This window comes from Corvus hawaiiensis, chromosome 7 (genome assembly GCF_020740725.1).
Source record: "Corvus hawaiiensis isolate bCorHaw1 chromosome 7, bCorHaw1.pri.cur, whole genome shotgun sequence".
Classification (NCBI taxonomy): Eukaryota; Metazoa; Chordata; class Aves; order Passeriformes; family Corvidae; genus Corvus; species Corvus hawaiiensis.
In genome coordinates this window covers 34,891,625-34,905,671 of record NC_063219.1, presented here as the reverse complement: position 1 = coordinate 34,905,671, position 14,047 = coordinate 34,891,625, and the positions used below count along the sequence as shown (strand labels likewise).

Sequence of the window (14,047 nt, the reverse complement as noted above, 5' to 3'; positions counted from 1 at the left end):
GCTCCCATGGATCCCTGGCTCTAACACAGAGTACATCCAACCTTCCAATTACACACAGTCTACGTCTCCTGATCCACATCAAGTTTGCCATCCACTACCTCTGCTGCAGATACACAAGTCCATTGTCCAGCTATGCCACTTCTCTCCCCAAGCACAAAAACAACAGTTCCTTTGAAAATAACCTTCTTAATGCTCATCCCTCCCCAAGCTTATGCAAACTCACTATGGACAGTGCATTTACAAACCCCTTCACACTGAGGTCCCCAACACATGTATGGAGCTGTAGTACCACAATCCACGTCCTGAAGGACAAAAATAAAACTAATTCCATGTCATAGGCACAGGAACCCTTTGTTCTGCATGGCTCAGCAGGGAGAAAGATGATGGAAACTGCAGATACTTGGCCTGTGAGGAGTTGCAGAGATCAGTGCCCAGGGTGACCAGTTTGGCGTCATGCCTTACTGCCTCAAGAAATAAACACAGTCTTCTGGCATTTTAGCAAATTAACTGCTTTCCTCAATTTTTATTCATATTTATGTGCTGGGTTTTGGGCTCAATGAACCAAGGGCTGAAACAACGCCTGACTGAAGCCAAGGGGAGTTTTGCTGCTGCCTTTCACAGGATTACTGTATCACTCTTTGTAGTCAGAATTAACTTGGAACACATCTTTAACACCTGAATCATCCCAAAATCAAGTTAATGGGCACAGTTCTAAATAAATAAAAAGGAAGAAGGACAAAAGCTACTTTTTAAGAGACAGACTGCTAAAGCTTGCCCTCATAAAAGAACCCAGTTCCCATTCACTCAAAAGCAAACCCCGAGCCCCTGCTAAAGCATATTGATGTGGACAGTTACTTCAACAAGATATATAAACGTTAATCTATTTATTTTCTCTTTTAATAGCTGATACTTGCCTTTTAATGAAAAATCCAAATATCTAACCACCAAAGAGCTTTGGCGGGATTTACAATATTCTCTAACTTACTTATTTAAATGTAGGTCAGGAATAATAGTGACCTTGCAAAGGACTTACAGAAACAAATGCACTTGCTCAGCTGATGTGATTCATTAAAAGAAATTCATACCTATCCTTCAGGTGGCCTGTCTGATGAGCACCTGCAGAATAAACTAGAACGAGGTTCACCACTTCTGAAAATCATAGTGACTTCATATTTCAGTGAACATCAAGATTTATTGTCCCTCAAGGTAAATATTGACTCTGGTTTTCCCTCAGTCGATATTTTAGCTTTCATGACAGTAAATCTTGGTGTTCACTCCAACTAAGTCAATATCTGCTTATTATATTAGAACAACCAAACTGATCACTGTAGCAGTTGCCTGAGACCCTGAGGACTACCTCTGTGCTATTCATTTCTAATACAAATGGGCTAAATTCATTGCTAACATAGGTTCATTTCACATGGCTGCCCTTATATCAAGGTTACATTAGACCTAATACATTGAAACAGCCAGAACCGAAGAAATAACAACCCATTTTTAAACTATGGAGACCACCATGAGTAACACTAAAGGCAGAAAAGATTTCATACAGGAAAGACAGCTGACTTGCTCTGTTTTTCAAAGAGACTTGCTGGTAAAGGTTAAAACCACTCCCACTGAGACTGGACAGCAATTTGCTCACTTATACTACTTTCTGCATAACCACTTGTACGTTCTCTGCATATCCAGGCTGCAAGAGGAGGCAGCAGTGGGATGCCACCATGCAAAAGGGACCTCTCCTCCTCTTAGAGCTTATGGCCACCAGCTGGTGACATGCAGGCCACAGCCAGCACCTCTCTTGCAACCAGCCTGACATGAATGGACCCAAACTATGGTGGGAAATACATCTCAAAAAATGTCCATTCATTGTAATAATCGACAAATTTGACTTCTACGTTGACTCCACCTTGTTCACCTAAATCTCTTTTTTTGGTTGAAAGATGCCCATATATTAGCTGAATAACTTTTGTAATGTTCCAATAGTGCTTTCACATTCTGTTTAATCCAAACCAGATAATTTCTAAGAGTGAATTTCTTCTATTTAATTCTTTTGAACGGAATTAAAAATGGAGTACTTGCTTTGTTAATTACTTAAGTGCGTGATTGATTTGGCAGATCTAAGCACACACTTAAAAGCTTTACTGAATTAACTGTATAACTGAAGGACAAGTACTTGCAGATTAACAAACACTACATCACAGAAATTATCTCATTGAAATTTCAATATTAAATAGTTCTCCTTAAAATAAAATTGATTTTATTTCATCCTAGTTTATATACTGATCATGATTGCCAGAAATATGCTAACTGCTCACCACTATTAAACTTGGTTGAACAGTTAATTTTCAAGCAATTTAGATTTTGCAAAGCAGCAGCTTCACTGATGAGTACTTTTCTTTAGGTATTTGGATGCTGCAAATAGCCACCAAAACTTAAAAAAAAAAAAAAATTGCTCAAAATGACTTAGAGGACAAAAGTTTGAGCAGATCTTTATGTAGTAAGACTTCTAAATTATTGGAATTCCTGAATTTTGTATGCCTGTAGCAGATCCCTGCACAAATACTTGTGAAGCAAATTCAGCAGTTTTAGTTTTCATTTACACCCAAATCAAAGGAGTTTGTGTTTCTTACCTCCTTTGTGGTGTGGAGAAAAGAAAATCAATTAGAGCTTTGCTAAGGGTCTGAAAAGCCTTCACTGGCGTGGAACCAAAAAAACCTGGAACTGTCTAAAACTTTGTATCTGGCAAAAGGATGGGATCCATTTTATTTTAAATACAGAGCCAGGGCAGTAATTGCAACAGCACAGACACAGAGTTTCACCAGTTCCCAGGGCCTGCCCTGTGGGCAGTATGGAAGCCCCTACAGAAACAGACCCCCTCACCATTACACCACTACTTCAAAAACTGCTGAAAAATTATTTTCTCTGAAAAGAGTGAAAACACTTATCAAGCCTCTGAAGTTTCCTCTGCTCTTGATAATCTATTTATAGCCCAATCCTCAAAACTGCTCAACTTTAATCCTAATTTACACATGATACAACTGAGGATGAAGAGCTGAGTGATTTATTAGAGGGTGGCAAGGGAGCCCTCAGGGAGTAGGGGATTCAATCTGGAAATGCCCAATTTCTTGCACTAACTGGATGATATCTCAGCTTAAAATCAGGTCCTGGAAAGTTCAGATAAAGACATTTCAGGATGAATCCATCAAAAAAAGCAGCACTGTAAAATTCTGCCTGCAAAATGAGGAAAAGAGGAGAAATTAGGAAAGCAGCAGGGTGTTTCTTGCTATTGAGACATCTGGATGCTCCACTTTCCCTCACCATGGCCTTTAGCTGCTTTTACTGCATCTACTTTTTTGCTGGTCTCTACAAAATGCTTCTAGTAAATTCCTTACCTTCTTTTAATGGATAACTAAATATTCAAAGTCAGACACTGATTTATTTCAAATTCTTAAGTGCAATGAGTGGAAAATGCCTTGTTTAAAAAGTTAATTGAGGCGACTGTCGAACCCCAGTCATTACAGCTCACTCTGATAGAACTACCATGCTGCTCAGCAAGGTTTATTAATTCATATTTACGAGTGGTAAGTGGTTTTATTTTCTGTGAGATTGGTGCAGGCACTAGAAACACCAAGTTGTAACATGGTAAAGCATGAGTGCTCTCTCTCAGAGATTAAAAAAACAAGTTGGTATCATTCAACATGATTAAATAAGGAAAAAATATGCAGCTCCTGGCCCCAAACCTGCCTTTCTGGTTTTACTCGTGGTTTCACTGTCACTACAACCTCTGAGGAGCAGGACATAGCACAAAGTATAACCTTGCACATACTGGGTATTTATTTCTACCTGAAATAATCAGGCAAGACAATTTAGCCTCAGAGTTATACAAAAAAATGGAAGCATTAAAGTGGGAATGGGGGCTGAGAATACAGTCACAAACGGCCAGTTCCTGTGCCTCTGCTTTTTATTTTACACTTTAATTAAGTTTCATCCCTATCAAGAAAATATTGAATCCAGGTAAGATACTAACAAATGCCATCTTACTATGTTGTCAAATATGGGGGTTTAAAACCAGGCAGAAACTCATTAGTGAGAGTCTCAGTGCATTTTCGCAGATTTCAGGAGTTGTAGGTGCTGCTGCCTCCCTGTCACAAAGCTAGGCAAGCACAGAAAATTTAAGTAGATATAAACAAATCAATATCCCTTGTTTCTGAAACAGCACATTTTGCTGCAGCTGAAGTTTCAGGGGTAACAAACAAATGTGGCACTTCTCTGGATAAACCTGTTATAATAATGTTGGATCCAGTTTTAAAGTGAGGAAGAGGAAAAAAAAGCTGATTGATGAAGAAAACATCGAAGCCCCTTTTTACTGGATGAGAACAACAAGATGAAGACAGATTGCAACACCAACCTGAGCCTTCGTAGATGTCCATGTTAGCAGGGCATGACAAGCAGAAAGGAAAGAAAATTATATATTCATTAGTTTGGCTGCTGTATGATAATATTGCAAAAAAAAAAAAAATCTGCTTAAAATAAAATTGCCACAATGTAATGTTGCATTCAATCCTTCGATTTCCCCATCTTTAAAAAAAAAATTACCTCAAGCAGAAATCAGGCATTTCTTTGTGAGTGAATGAAAAGCACTACTATGCTGAAGAACAAAGCAGAGTTCATTCAGCTCCATCCAGCAATCCTCTGGAGCTCATCACTGTGTCTCACAATCAAAGTTTAGGATAATAAAAAAAGTTTTAAAAAATCTATGAAAATCTATGAACCTGAAATCTGGTAAGACACCCCCCAATTACAGACTATCGGTCATAACAGACCGGAAAGGCTTTCAAACGTTTCAATCTTAATTGGGTGGCTCTGTCATCAGTGAAGCCTGCAGCTGCCATCTCCCACTCCTCTCATCTGACTGAAACACCCAACGAAGCCCCCACAGAGGTGTGCCAGGAGCCACCCCAGCCTGGGGACACGGGGCTCTGGAGCCTGTCACCGCCACCACCGTGCTTCCCTGCCCAGCCAGCCGGTGCTCCCAGACCCAATCATGGCACTCCAGCAGGTCAGAAACCTGCCCCGGCGGGATGTGAGCAAGTAATTACTCGATCCAGAAGCCAAGTCATCTGTCACATGAAATGAAATAAACGCCGTCACTAAACACAAACAGTCCCACAGAAGCACTTTCTTTGTAGGTACCTGGACAATAGGCAATTTAAAGAAAAGACCATCAGAGCTTCCTGCTAAGTTAAAAATGATGCCTTGGAGACAAATCTCAGCCCCAGCCTTTCTTTTAGGAGATTTTAAATCATTTCAAGGTCTAAGAGCTTCAAATTGATATTCTATCAGTTTATTTTCATGTCTTAAGCAAGAATGAATTAACACGGCAAGAGCAGTCACGTCTGTCCTTACCATAGCATGATCTTGAACTGACAATTTTTCCACATGAGATTTAAAACCAGTTAACTGACAAGAACAGTTTGATTGATAGCACTATAGACAAGAGATAGAAGAGACTGTGAAGTGTCAGGCAGTTGAAAGTTATGTTTTTTGAAAGACTCTTCTATGAGGCTACACCAAAGGCTGGGAAGCAGAGAGAACTGCAAACTGCTCCTGAGGCTTCCCGCAGTCACAGCAAGAAACAGTCCAGTTTACGTTCCTGCAAGAGCCGGAATAGAAATGCAAACCAGCCCATAACCTGATTGTTTGGTTAGGATGAGACTGTGGCTCTCCCCCAGCCTGCTCAGCAGCAGGTCTCATTCCTCCTCAGCAGCTTCCAGACAGAAACGGATGCTCGCAGGCAGAGCGGGACGGGGGCTGATGGATGAGTGATAGATCCCATAGCTTCAGAGCTCGGAGAGATCACCCACAGCCTGATTAGCAACTGGAGCTGGAAGAATTTTCCTAGAAGCGCAAGATACTGCAGAAGGCAGGGTACGTGACAGCCTGTTGCACGGCCTGTTTGTGGGAGCTGTCTGGCTGCCAGGCCAGGCAGACGTTAGTACCGCGTTTAGACGCGGCATTAACTCCCCTGATTTTCTCCGTGTAATTACAGGTGAGGCAAAGGCAGATCCGTGATTTTCTCCGTGTAATTACAGGTGAGGCAAAGGCAGATCCCCCGGCAGCGCCGCACAGAGCCCAGCCTCAGGACCAGGCACACAAACCCACAGATGTGAAGGCAGCTATAACCACACCACTGCACACTTAAAAATCCTGCAATTGTTACAATCTGACAGTTTTTATTGCTATTTCTTGAAGGTGGATCCAGACAGAAAAGATTTAGGGCCACAAGAGCCGAGCTTTCTTCCCCAAATGTATATGTTCAAGGAAAGTGATGTGCTGCAGAGAGAAACCATGCTTCTACCTGAAAGAACATCCATATTTAATAAACTAAAGGCTCCCTTGAGCCAGAAGTTAAATTCTACCTAACCTACTTCAAACATCAGAGTGCACATACACTGTCCCCAAGCCAAAAGATAAGAGGGAAGTGCTTGCAAGCCACTACCTTATGGGGTAGCTGATGTCCCTGTAGTTCAGGGTATCTTCCTTCTATGTTTCTGTTCCTTTCTTTCAGGGAATATGTATTTTCAGATTCCTACATTTCTATCACTGACCTGTAGTTTGAGGTTAAATGCTTGACATGGACCTGCACAAATCCCCACAAATCAATGCAAAGGCTTCTCCTGAATTCCTCTGGGACATGCTGTAGCAAGCAAGAAACATCTGAACATTTATAGGTGCTTCACTAAAATTTAGGGGAAAAAAAAGTGTTGATCATGGTGAATTTTTGCTGCAGTATGTATTTATTTAAAATGGACATCAATACTGCCTATATATTTCTGATTAATGAGAAGCTATACAAAAAGCAAATAGAAGGTTTTTTGAATAAATCTGACAAGGAACACATCCCTAGGGGTGTTTGGGGGGGGGGGTTGGACTAGATAATATTAAAGGTCCCCTATAACCCAAAACATGCTATTATTCTGTGAGGGAACAATAGAATAATTCTTCATGCTGCCCATGCTCTGCAAACATCAGCATCTAGTACATAACTATATTTTCTTGGTTTTAAGGAGTTTATGAGTATCTGACTACTAGAACCCTACCAGAACACTGAACTCCTCATTTGATCATGTACCAGAGGGTACTGTGCCCTGTAATAAGCACCACCAGTGCACCAAGTCCTGCTCTGTACCACCATTCAGGATGGGTATGTCAGGGCACGAGTGATTCAGCAGTTCTCACACCTCTACCATTCCCTGGAGCACCACCTTCACGCATCCATGATTCTGAAAACAATGGAGTGGAAAAGGCTGTTTCCCAAAAGAGTAAGTAAAAGGAGGAAATAGAAAGCAAATGCTTATGGACACTACACAACCCAGCTGTGCTTTGCAGTGTGTTGTACACATGAACCACTCTACATGAAACCTTTTAGAGAATTAAATAATGCAACACAGCAAACAGCATGGGATATAAATTAGAGGACACAGTAATTTAAAGATCATGCATATGGTCTAAAAGAAAGACAGCCCATAGTAGAAGAGAAAGTAAGGAAAATTAACAAGGCAGAGACAAGAAACTGATGTTGAATAGCAGATCTGAAAGGAACTGAAGAGTCAAAAATGAGGGGAAACACCATTATCTATCAAAGGAGCCATGCAGAGAAAGCCCAACACTAAAAAAAAGTCAATTTACAATAGAGGGAATGGCAGGAAATGCAAGATCACCAACAGGGTGAAGACAAAGAAAGATGAGAGAAACTTTTTATGATAGACACTGACTCAGAAAGTCTGGCCAACAAGGAGGGCAAACTTGAAGAGACACTTGAAGTAACTTTTGTGTCAATGGGGTTATCCAGGAATGACAGGGACAAGAAGCCCAGCATCCTTCAGATGAGATGCAATGCAAGAGAGCTGGAGGAAGAAACGAGGAAAACAGTGACTTGCTCAGCAGTCATACAAACTTTTATTCTTGGGAAAATATTTTCCTACAGCCATCATCTATAAGCAGCAGAAAATAACAAGGAGATGAGTAGCAGGCAGCATGTGTTTGTCAAGAACAAACTGTGTGAAATCATTCTGATGTTCTTCAGTAACAGGATAAGAGATGCTGTGGATAGGGATGAAATGGCAGGTATTATGTCGACCTTAGTAAGCCTTTCACACACCTTAAGGCTAAGGAAATATGGTTTGGATTAATCTAATACTCTGCAGTACAGTGCTGGAAAATCACATTCTGAATAGTAAAGTGTAAAACTGGCAAGAAACCACACACAGGGCTCTGCAGAGCTTTATGTTTTGCATCCAGTCATATTCCTTGTTTTCATTAATTTGGGGCTGATGGACTGAAAATGATTCTTACTGACTCTGTGGATGTTGCCAAGGTGAGAGAGACAGTGAGGAAACTGGCAGACAAGAAGAGAATTTAAGACGTGCTTTATGAATTGGTGACATGGAATGAAAAAATAGGTTGAAAGAGAGGTAAAGAACTGTAGTGAGCAGAGACTGACCAGAGAACAGTGAGAACACAAGATGAGAAACAAACAGTCCCTCAGTGGTACCACTGTCCTGGATCCAGAAATTGCACAGAACCATGAAGAGAATGCGATTCAATGGTATAGTAAAATGATGAGACAAATGCAGAATTTGTAAAACACTGAGGTACCACTTCAGCTGTGGCACAGATTCATCTCAGGAAGCACATCCAGATTTAGGCACCTAACTTCATGAGAAAGCCGAAGGATTTGAACCAACTGGGGAACAACTGATGACAGTAACACTATAAAGACCAGAATCAAATTGCCAAGGTGAGTGGTGGCATTTCCTCTGTTGCTTTACAGGAAAACATTTAAAACACCAATATAATTAGTTACCATCTGTATGATGGCAGGTCTGTCAACAAAGCATGGTATCACTGTCAGATAAAACAGTAATGCTGAGCCATAAAAAGAAATAACTCTGCTGTATCACACCAGGTGCAGAGCAGCAAAAAGACACCTGAGAGAGCTTTAAAGAGATCTTCAGCAGCTTGAAACCATCTATCTGCAGCATCACTGAGCTCCGTGCTGGCTTATTCAATGCTGCCTTGAATAAATCACAGATTGCCTGACTCTGTTTTGGAAACCAGGGGCTCTCTTATACCTCATAGAGGAACAGTGGGGAGGAATTGCCATTCTATTAAATATTAACAACACAGTTGTTGTAACACTGACTACAGTCCTAGCTCCTCATTGTAAAAGTAACATTGATAATGACAGAGCAGTTAAAGGAAATCCAGGAAAATAATTCAAAGTCTGAAACACTTGCCTAAAAGTAACAAAATGAAGAAACCCACTTTGGTTCAGATGAGAGATGGAAAAGAGGAGATTCAATTATTTTTGAGAATATACAGAGAGAATTTCTCTTAGAAGACCTCTTTTTAAGCTAGCAGGTAAAGATGTATGTTCCCAAGGCTGAGAGCTGTAGTTAGACAATTTCAACTAAAATTATAAAAAAAGGGAACTTTTTAAGTATGAAGGAAATTAACTACTGGATCAGTTTATCCAGGGTTATTCCTCCTCCAGCCAAAGAGTGTGCCTTTCCACAAAGCTCCCCAGCTAGGCAAGGATTTGACTGCAGACAAGGAGCTTATCCTGTACAGGAGGTCAAAGCAGACCCCCATCATCATCATCATCGTCACCATCATCATCATGTACCTCTGGTCTTAGGATCTCTAAATGAGGAACTCCAGAGAAGACTCCTAAATCATGTATTAATCATCCAGTGAGCACCACTTTTATTAAGCCACACTACGTACTTTAAATATAAATTGCACATTGAAGTTGGAGGGATTCTTGCGTGGATTTCACGTACATTTTGAGAGGCCCTCAAAAAACCACAGTTCTACATTATAGATCAGAGGCACACTGGAGTTCAGCCAGTTCATGTATCATCCCATAAATGTTGATCCCCCAAAGATGAGAATATTTTATTTACTGCATCAGCTCTAGCTACTAAATTTTAAGCAAGACAGGAGCTGGAATTCAGCAGAATATAATTTTTAGCTAGGTCACAATGGCACCAATGGCATCAGGATGGAGCAGGAAAACAAAACAAAGCAATTATTTAAATAAAGCAAACACTCCCCTTCCTGCATCTATTCATCAATGAATTCTGCCATTTCTCAACTGTAACTCTGGGGTGCGTAAAATAGATGGAATACTTGGAAATGCAAGTTGGAGTCTCCTGTCTCTGGATAGAGGCTTCCAGATCTTTGGTTTGCTTCTGAGACAGCTGCTCCTGCTGTTTTTTATTAATAAGACCTCTTGCTTAGCAATGCATCTCTGACCTTCCTGCAGGTCAGTGCATAGTACCTGACACATGGGCAAATATATGCATGTATGCACGGATATCACTAGGAATAAACAGGAGCTGATTGACAGGAAAGTGAAAAGAAGGAAGACAGAGAGAGAACAGCTGGCAAAGAAGGGCAAATATTCATTGTGCAGAAGTGCATTTCAGGGGAAACAAGAAAAAGAGGAGAAATATGGTAATAAGGAATACTGGCAGTGACACAGTGAAGGATAAAGGCAAAAAGAAGACAAAGGAGAACACTAGAAGAGGCTCACTGTTTTATGAAGGCTTGACAAAGTATAACACAAAGCAAAGTATGTCTGAGGCAGGACAGAGGTGCACAGAGAAGCAACAACAAAGTTATCTGCAACAGGGAATACATGGAACCCTGCTGGGCTTGACTTGGGTCGTCTTTTTGTGGTTTGGCAAATCCTGTAACAGCTTCTGATCATGTGAGACAAGCAATAGACAGAAGAGTTGGAAAAGCAGCAATGTTTAAAAGGCTAATGCCTGTATATCTACTGACAGTTTGATAGTGACCTCAGTGCCATCATTTGCTCTACTGGCAACACTTGTGTGGTTATTTTCAGCTTAATTTACAAAGCCACCTTTGGAAACCTTTGCGGAAAGCAAGCGATGCAGGTGTACGAATCAAGCTCCATTCGGTTTGTACCAAAGCCTCTCCCACAGTGCAGCTGCACACCAGTGTGTGTGTCCAGACACAAATTTCAGAGAATCATGGAATCACTGAATATGAGGTTGGATGGGACCTCAGGGATCATCTGGTCCAACTTTTCATGGCAAAAGCACAGTCTAGACAAGGTAGCCCAGCATCATAAAAGCGTCCAGCACTGGGGAAACCACCACCTCCCTGGATTATTCCAATAGATTGTTCTCACTGTGAAAAAATTTCCTTGTGTCCAGCTGGAAGAAGTAATGGTTTTTTTACCTGTTGCCTATTCCACACAACTTCTTGCAAAAAGGGAGCCTCCATCTTCTTTGTAGCTTTAAATACTGGGACATGGAACAAGCCACATTTCACTGCCTTCTCATTTAGACTTAGACATGAACACCACAGCAAGGAAAGTAACTGCTCACTCAAAGAGCCATTTAAAAATACTTGAGCATAGCAGTAAATTCCTCTCAGTGTTTATTATTTGGACATCAGACAGTTTGCAAATTACATTTTTAATTGCCAAATGCTGACAAGTCTAGCCTATGAAGGACCAGCATAGAGCACACTGCTTCAGATATAGCCTGGTAGAGATCACTGAAAAATCCACTGCATTTGGAATAAATAATAGTTTAGGTTGGATTTTTGGTTGGTTTGGGGTTTTTTTTCAGATTATCTAATAGAACAATTGAGCTGCCTTCTGTTACCTTCTATCATATAAAAAAAAATATCCGAGAAGGAAAAGCGGCAAACAAATTCCTTCTTTTGCACCATGGAAATGAAAAAAAAAAGTAATCAACTGTTATTTGTGCTTATGCATGTTCAGACATGGAAATATTTTTCTTAATCAAAACAAAAGACATTACAATTTTGAGGAAAACAGAAACCTGAGGCAGCATTTTTCCCTTCTAAATACAATGAAAGATGCTTCTCAAGGACAATGCCTGACAGAAAAACTCAGGCAACTGCTGGACACCAACAAAACCAAACCGTATTTCTCATTGTGATGGTCAGCAAAACAGGATATTCAAAATAAACAATCTAAACCACAAAATTTATGCCTCTCTGTTCCTGCCTGGCTTCCTCAAGCACTGGACAGAGGTCTCTGGAGCAGGATGTGCTGTTAAACACAAGGAATGTGAGCAGGTAGCTGTGGTGCACTGCCAGCCAGAGGGCCCTTTGTAAATATCTCTGACATGAGATTCTCCACACAAAAGGAAAAAGGATTTATTTTCCTCACTCATCCAAACAAAACGATTATGCCTGCACCTGAGCACTGCAGAGTGAAACCAAAGCAACTAAAGGAAAATGCCTAATGGCACACTGGGCAGGAGCTGCATGGTTTCACACAAGCAAAAGACATCAGAGAAATCCCTCTTGCTGGCACTTGGGATTTCCACCTAAAATCAGGAACAAATCCCATCTCTTCCGTGGGGAACACCATTGGAGCCACCCAGCACTGTTGTTGCTGCAGCCCCCTACCCTGGGTGCAAAACCAGCAGCAACTCAGAGGTGTTGGCATGTGCAGAAGAGCATGAGGGACCCCAGCATTTACTGGAGAGAAAGGCAACTCAACAATCCTCCCTGCCTACTGGAAAACTCACTGTGATGCTTTCCAAAGATTACAGTCTTGATGCTTTTTGCATTCCTGGAATCAACAAGACACATCACCAGTGGGGAGGGCCGGGGCAGAGCAAATGCTGGTAACAGACACTATTGTAATGGCTATGCTTTTAAGACCTCCTGGGGATGAGGTGAGATGCCACAGTGGGTAAAATACACCTTTCCTCGGGAAACAATTATGGGAGGCTTAAAGAAGATTAGGTGAAGTACTGAAGGAAGCCCCTGATGGTGTATACAAAGGCAGCTCTAAAACGAAGAACAAACCAGGATACAGTGAGGGAAGATTATCTTTGCTCGGTACAGTAATATGTGCAGACTTCTTCAGAGCACATCTACTTATAGCAAATGACATTTTCAGCAACTCTAATGATAAGAATGCATGCTTTTGTTGGGAATTATGCCCTCAGACTGAATGCTTCCAGGAGCCTACCTCGTTTTTTCCCAAAGCAATGTGATATTAAGCATTTGGACTTTTTTCTGCTATATTGTCTCTTTTGGATTGTTTTCTTTGTTTTCATTGCACCACAAGCATGCCAGAAGTGCAGACACAGCAATAACAGACAGGGGATGCAAGCACATCTCCATTGAGGTCGTGTTCTCCATCAGGTTGGCAGGGCAGCAGAGATGCGAGCGCTGCTCTGATACAGAAGAAATAACAAGACCATGAACATGGTTATTCATCTTCTCCATAGTTCACTCCATCAGCAGAATTACACACAGCACGAATCCACGCCCAGGCCTCTGGTACGACCTAACAATCTTGAGAAATTCTTATAGGAAGACTTAGTTTGGTCCTGTGTCAACAGCTCTTTCCTTCTGAAAAGGGCACTGTGTCATTAGTTGATGAGCTAGGAAGACTTTTCCTTATAGTCAGCCTCTATCTCCACTCTTTTAATTCCACCCCATTACCCTCACTAGACCCCAGGGCACCACATTGCATAACTGGTGTCTTTCCTTGATATTTACACCCTTTATGCGTTTGGGAACTTCCATGAACCCCTACAGACACCACTCAGCCCCAGAAGCCTTTTCACACCAGTACTTGGCTCTTCCCCCTCCCCTAGCCATGGGATGACACAGCTGTGTTAACCACAGCCCAAACTCCCACTCAGAAGCAGCCTGGGCAGCATAGGGGCCTGGATGGCCCCAGCCCACACAAGCCCTTGAAGCCTTTAGCTTAAGCACACACAGGTTGAATCCAGACTTTGATGGAAAAGAGGAACGCACCATTCAAACATCACACTGCTTGCTCTTCCCTGGCTTCTTGGCCCATTTACTGTGCTCTTCCCAGGCATTAAGAGGGAAGGAAAGCTCTCAATCTATGTTTATTATGCAATTCAGTTCCATATCAGCATATTTAACTTGTTTACGCTGAACTCTGCTGCCTTAGCAAAGAACCACTGAGCAGAGTCTTAGGGGATTACAC

At 41.4% G+C, this 14,047-nt stretch overlaps 1 protein-coding gene across 7 annotated transcripts in view; it reads right to left on the bottom strand.

Moving 5' to 3' along the window:
• The window catches only part of THSD7B (thrombospondin type 1 domain containing 7B), a 299,255-nt gene that overhangs the window by 37,411 nt on the left and 247,797 nt on the right, over nucleotides 1-14,047 (bottom strand). For 6 of the 7 annotated variants that reach the window (XM_048309745.1, XM_048309749.1, XM_048309750.1 and 3 more), the window contains exon 17: nucleotides 4,409-4,414. The exons of the other annotated variant lie outside the window; for it this stretch is intronic. In XM_048309745.1, coding sequence (XP_048165702.1) covers nucleotides 4,409-4,414 — 6 coding nt within the window. The remainder of the gene's footprint in view (nucleotides 1-4,408; nucleotides 4,415-14,047) is intronic. 7 annotated transcript variants of the gene reach the window in all.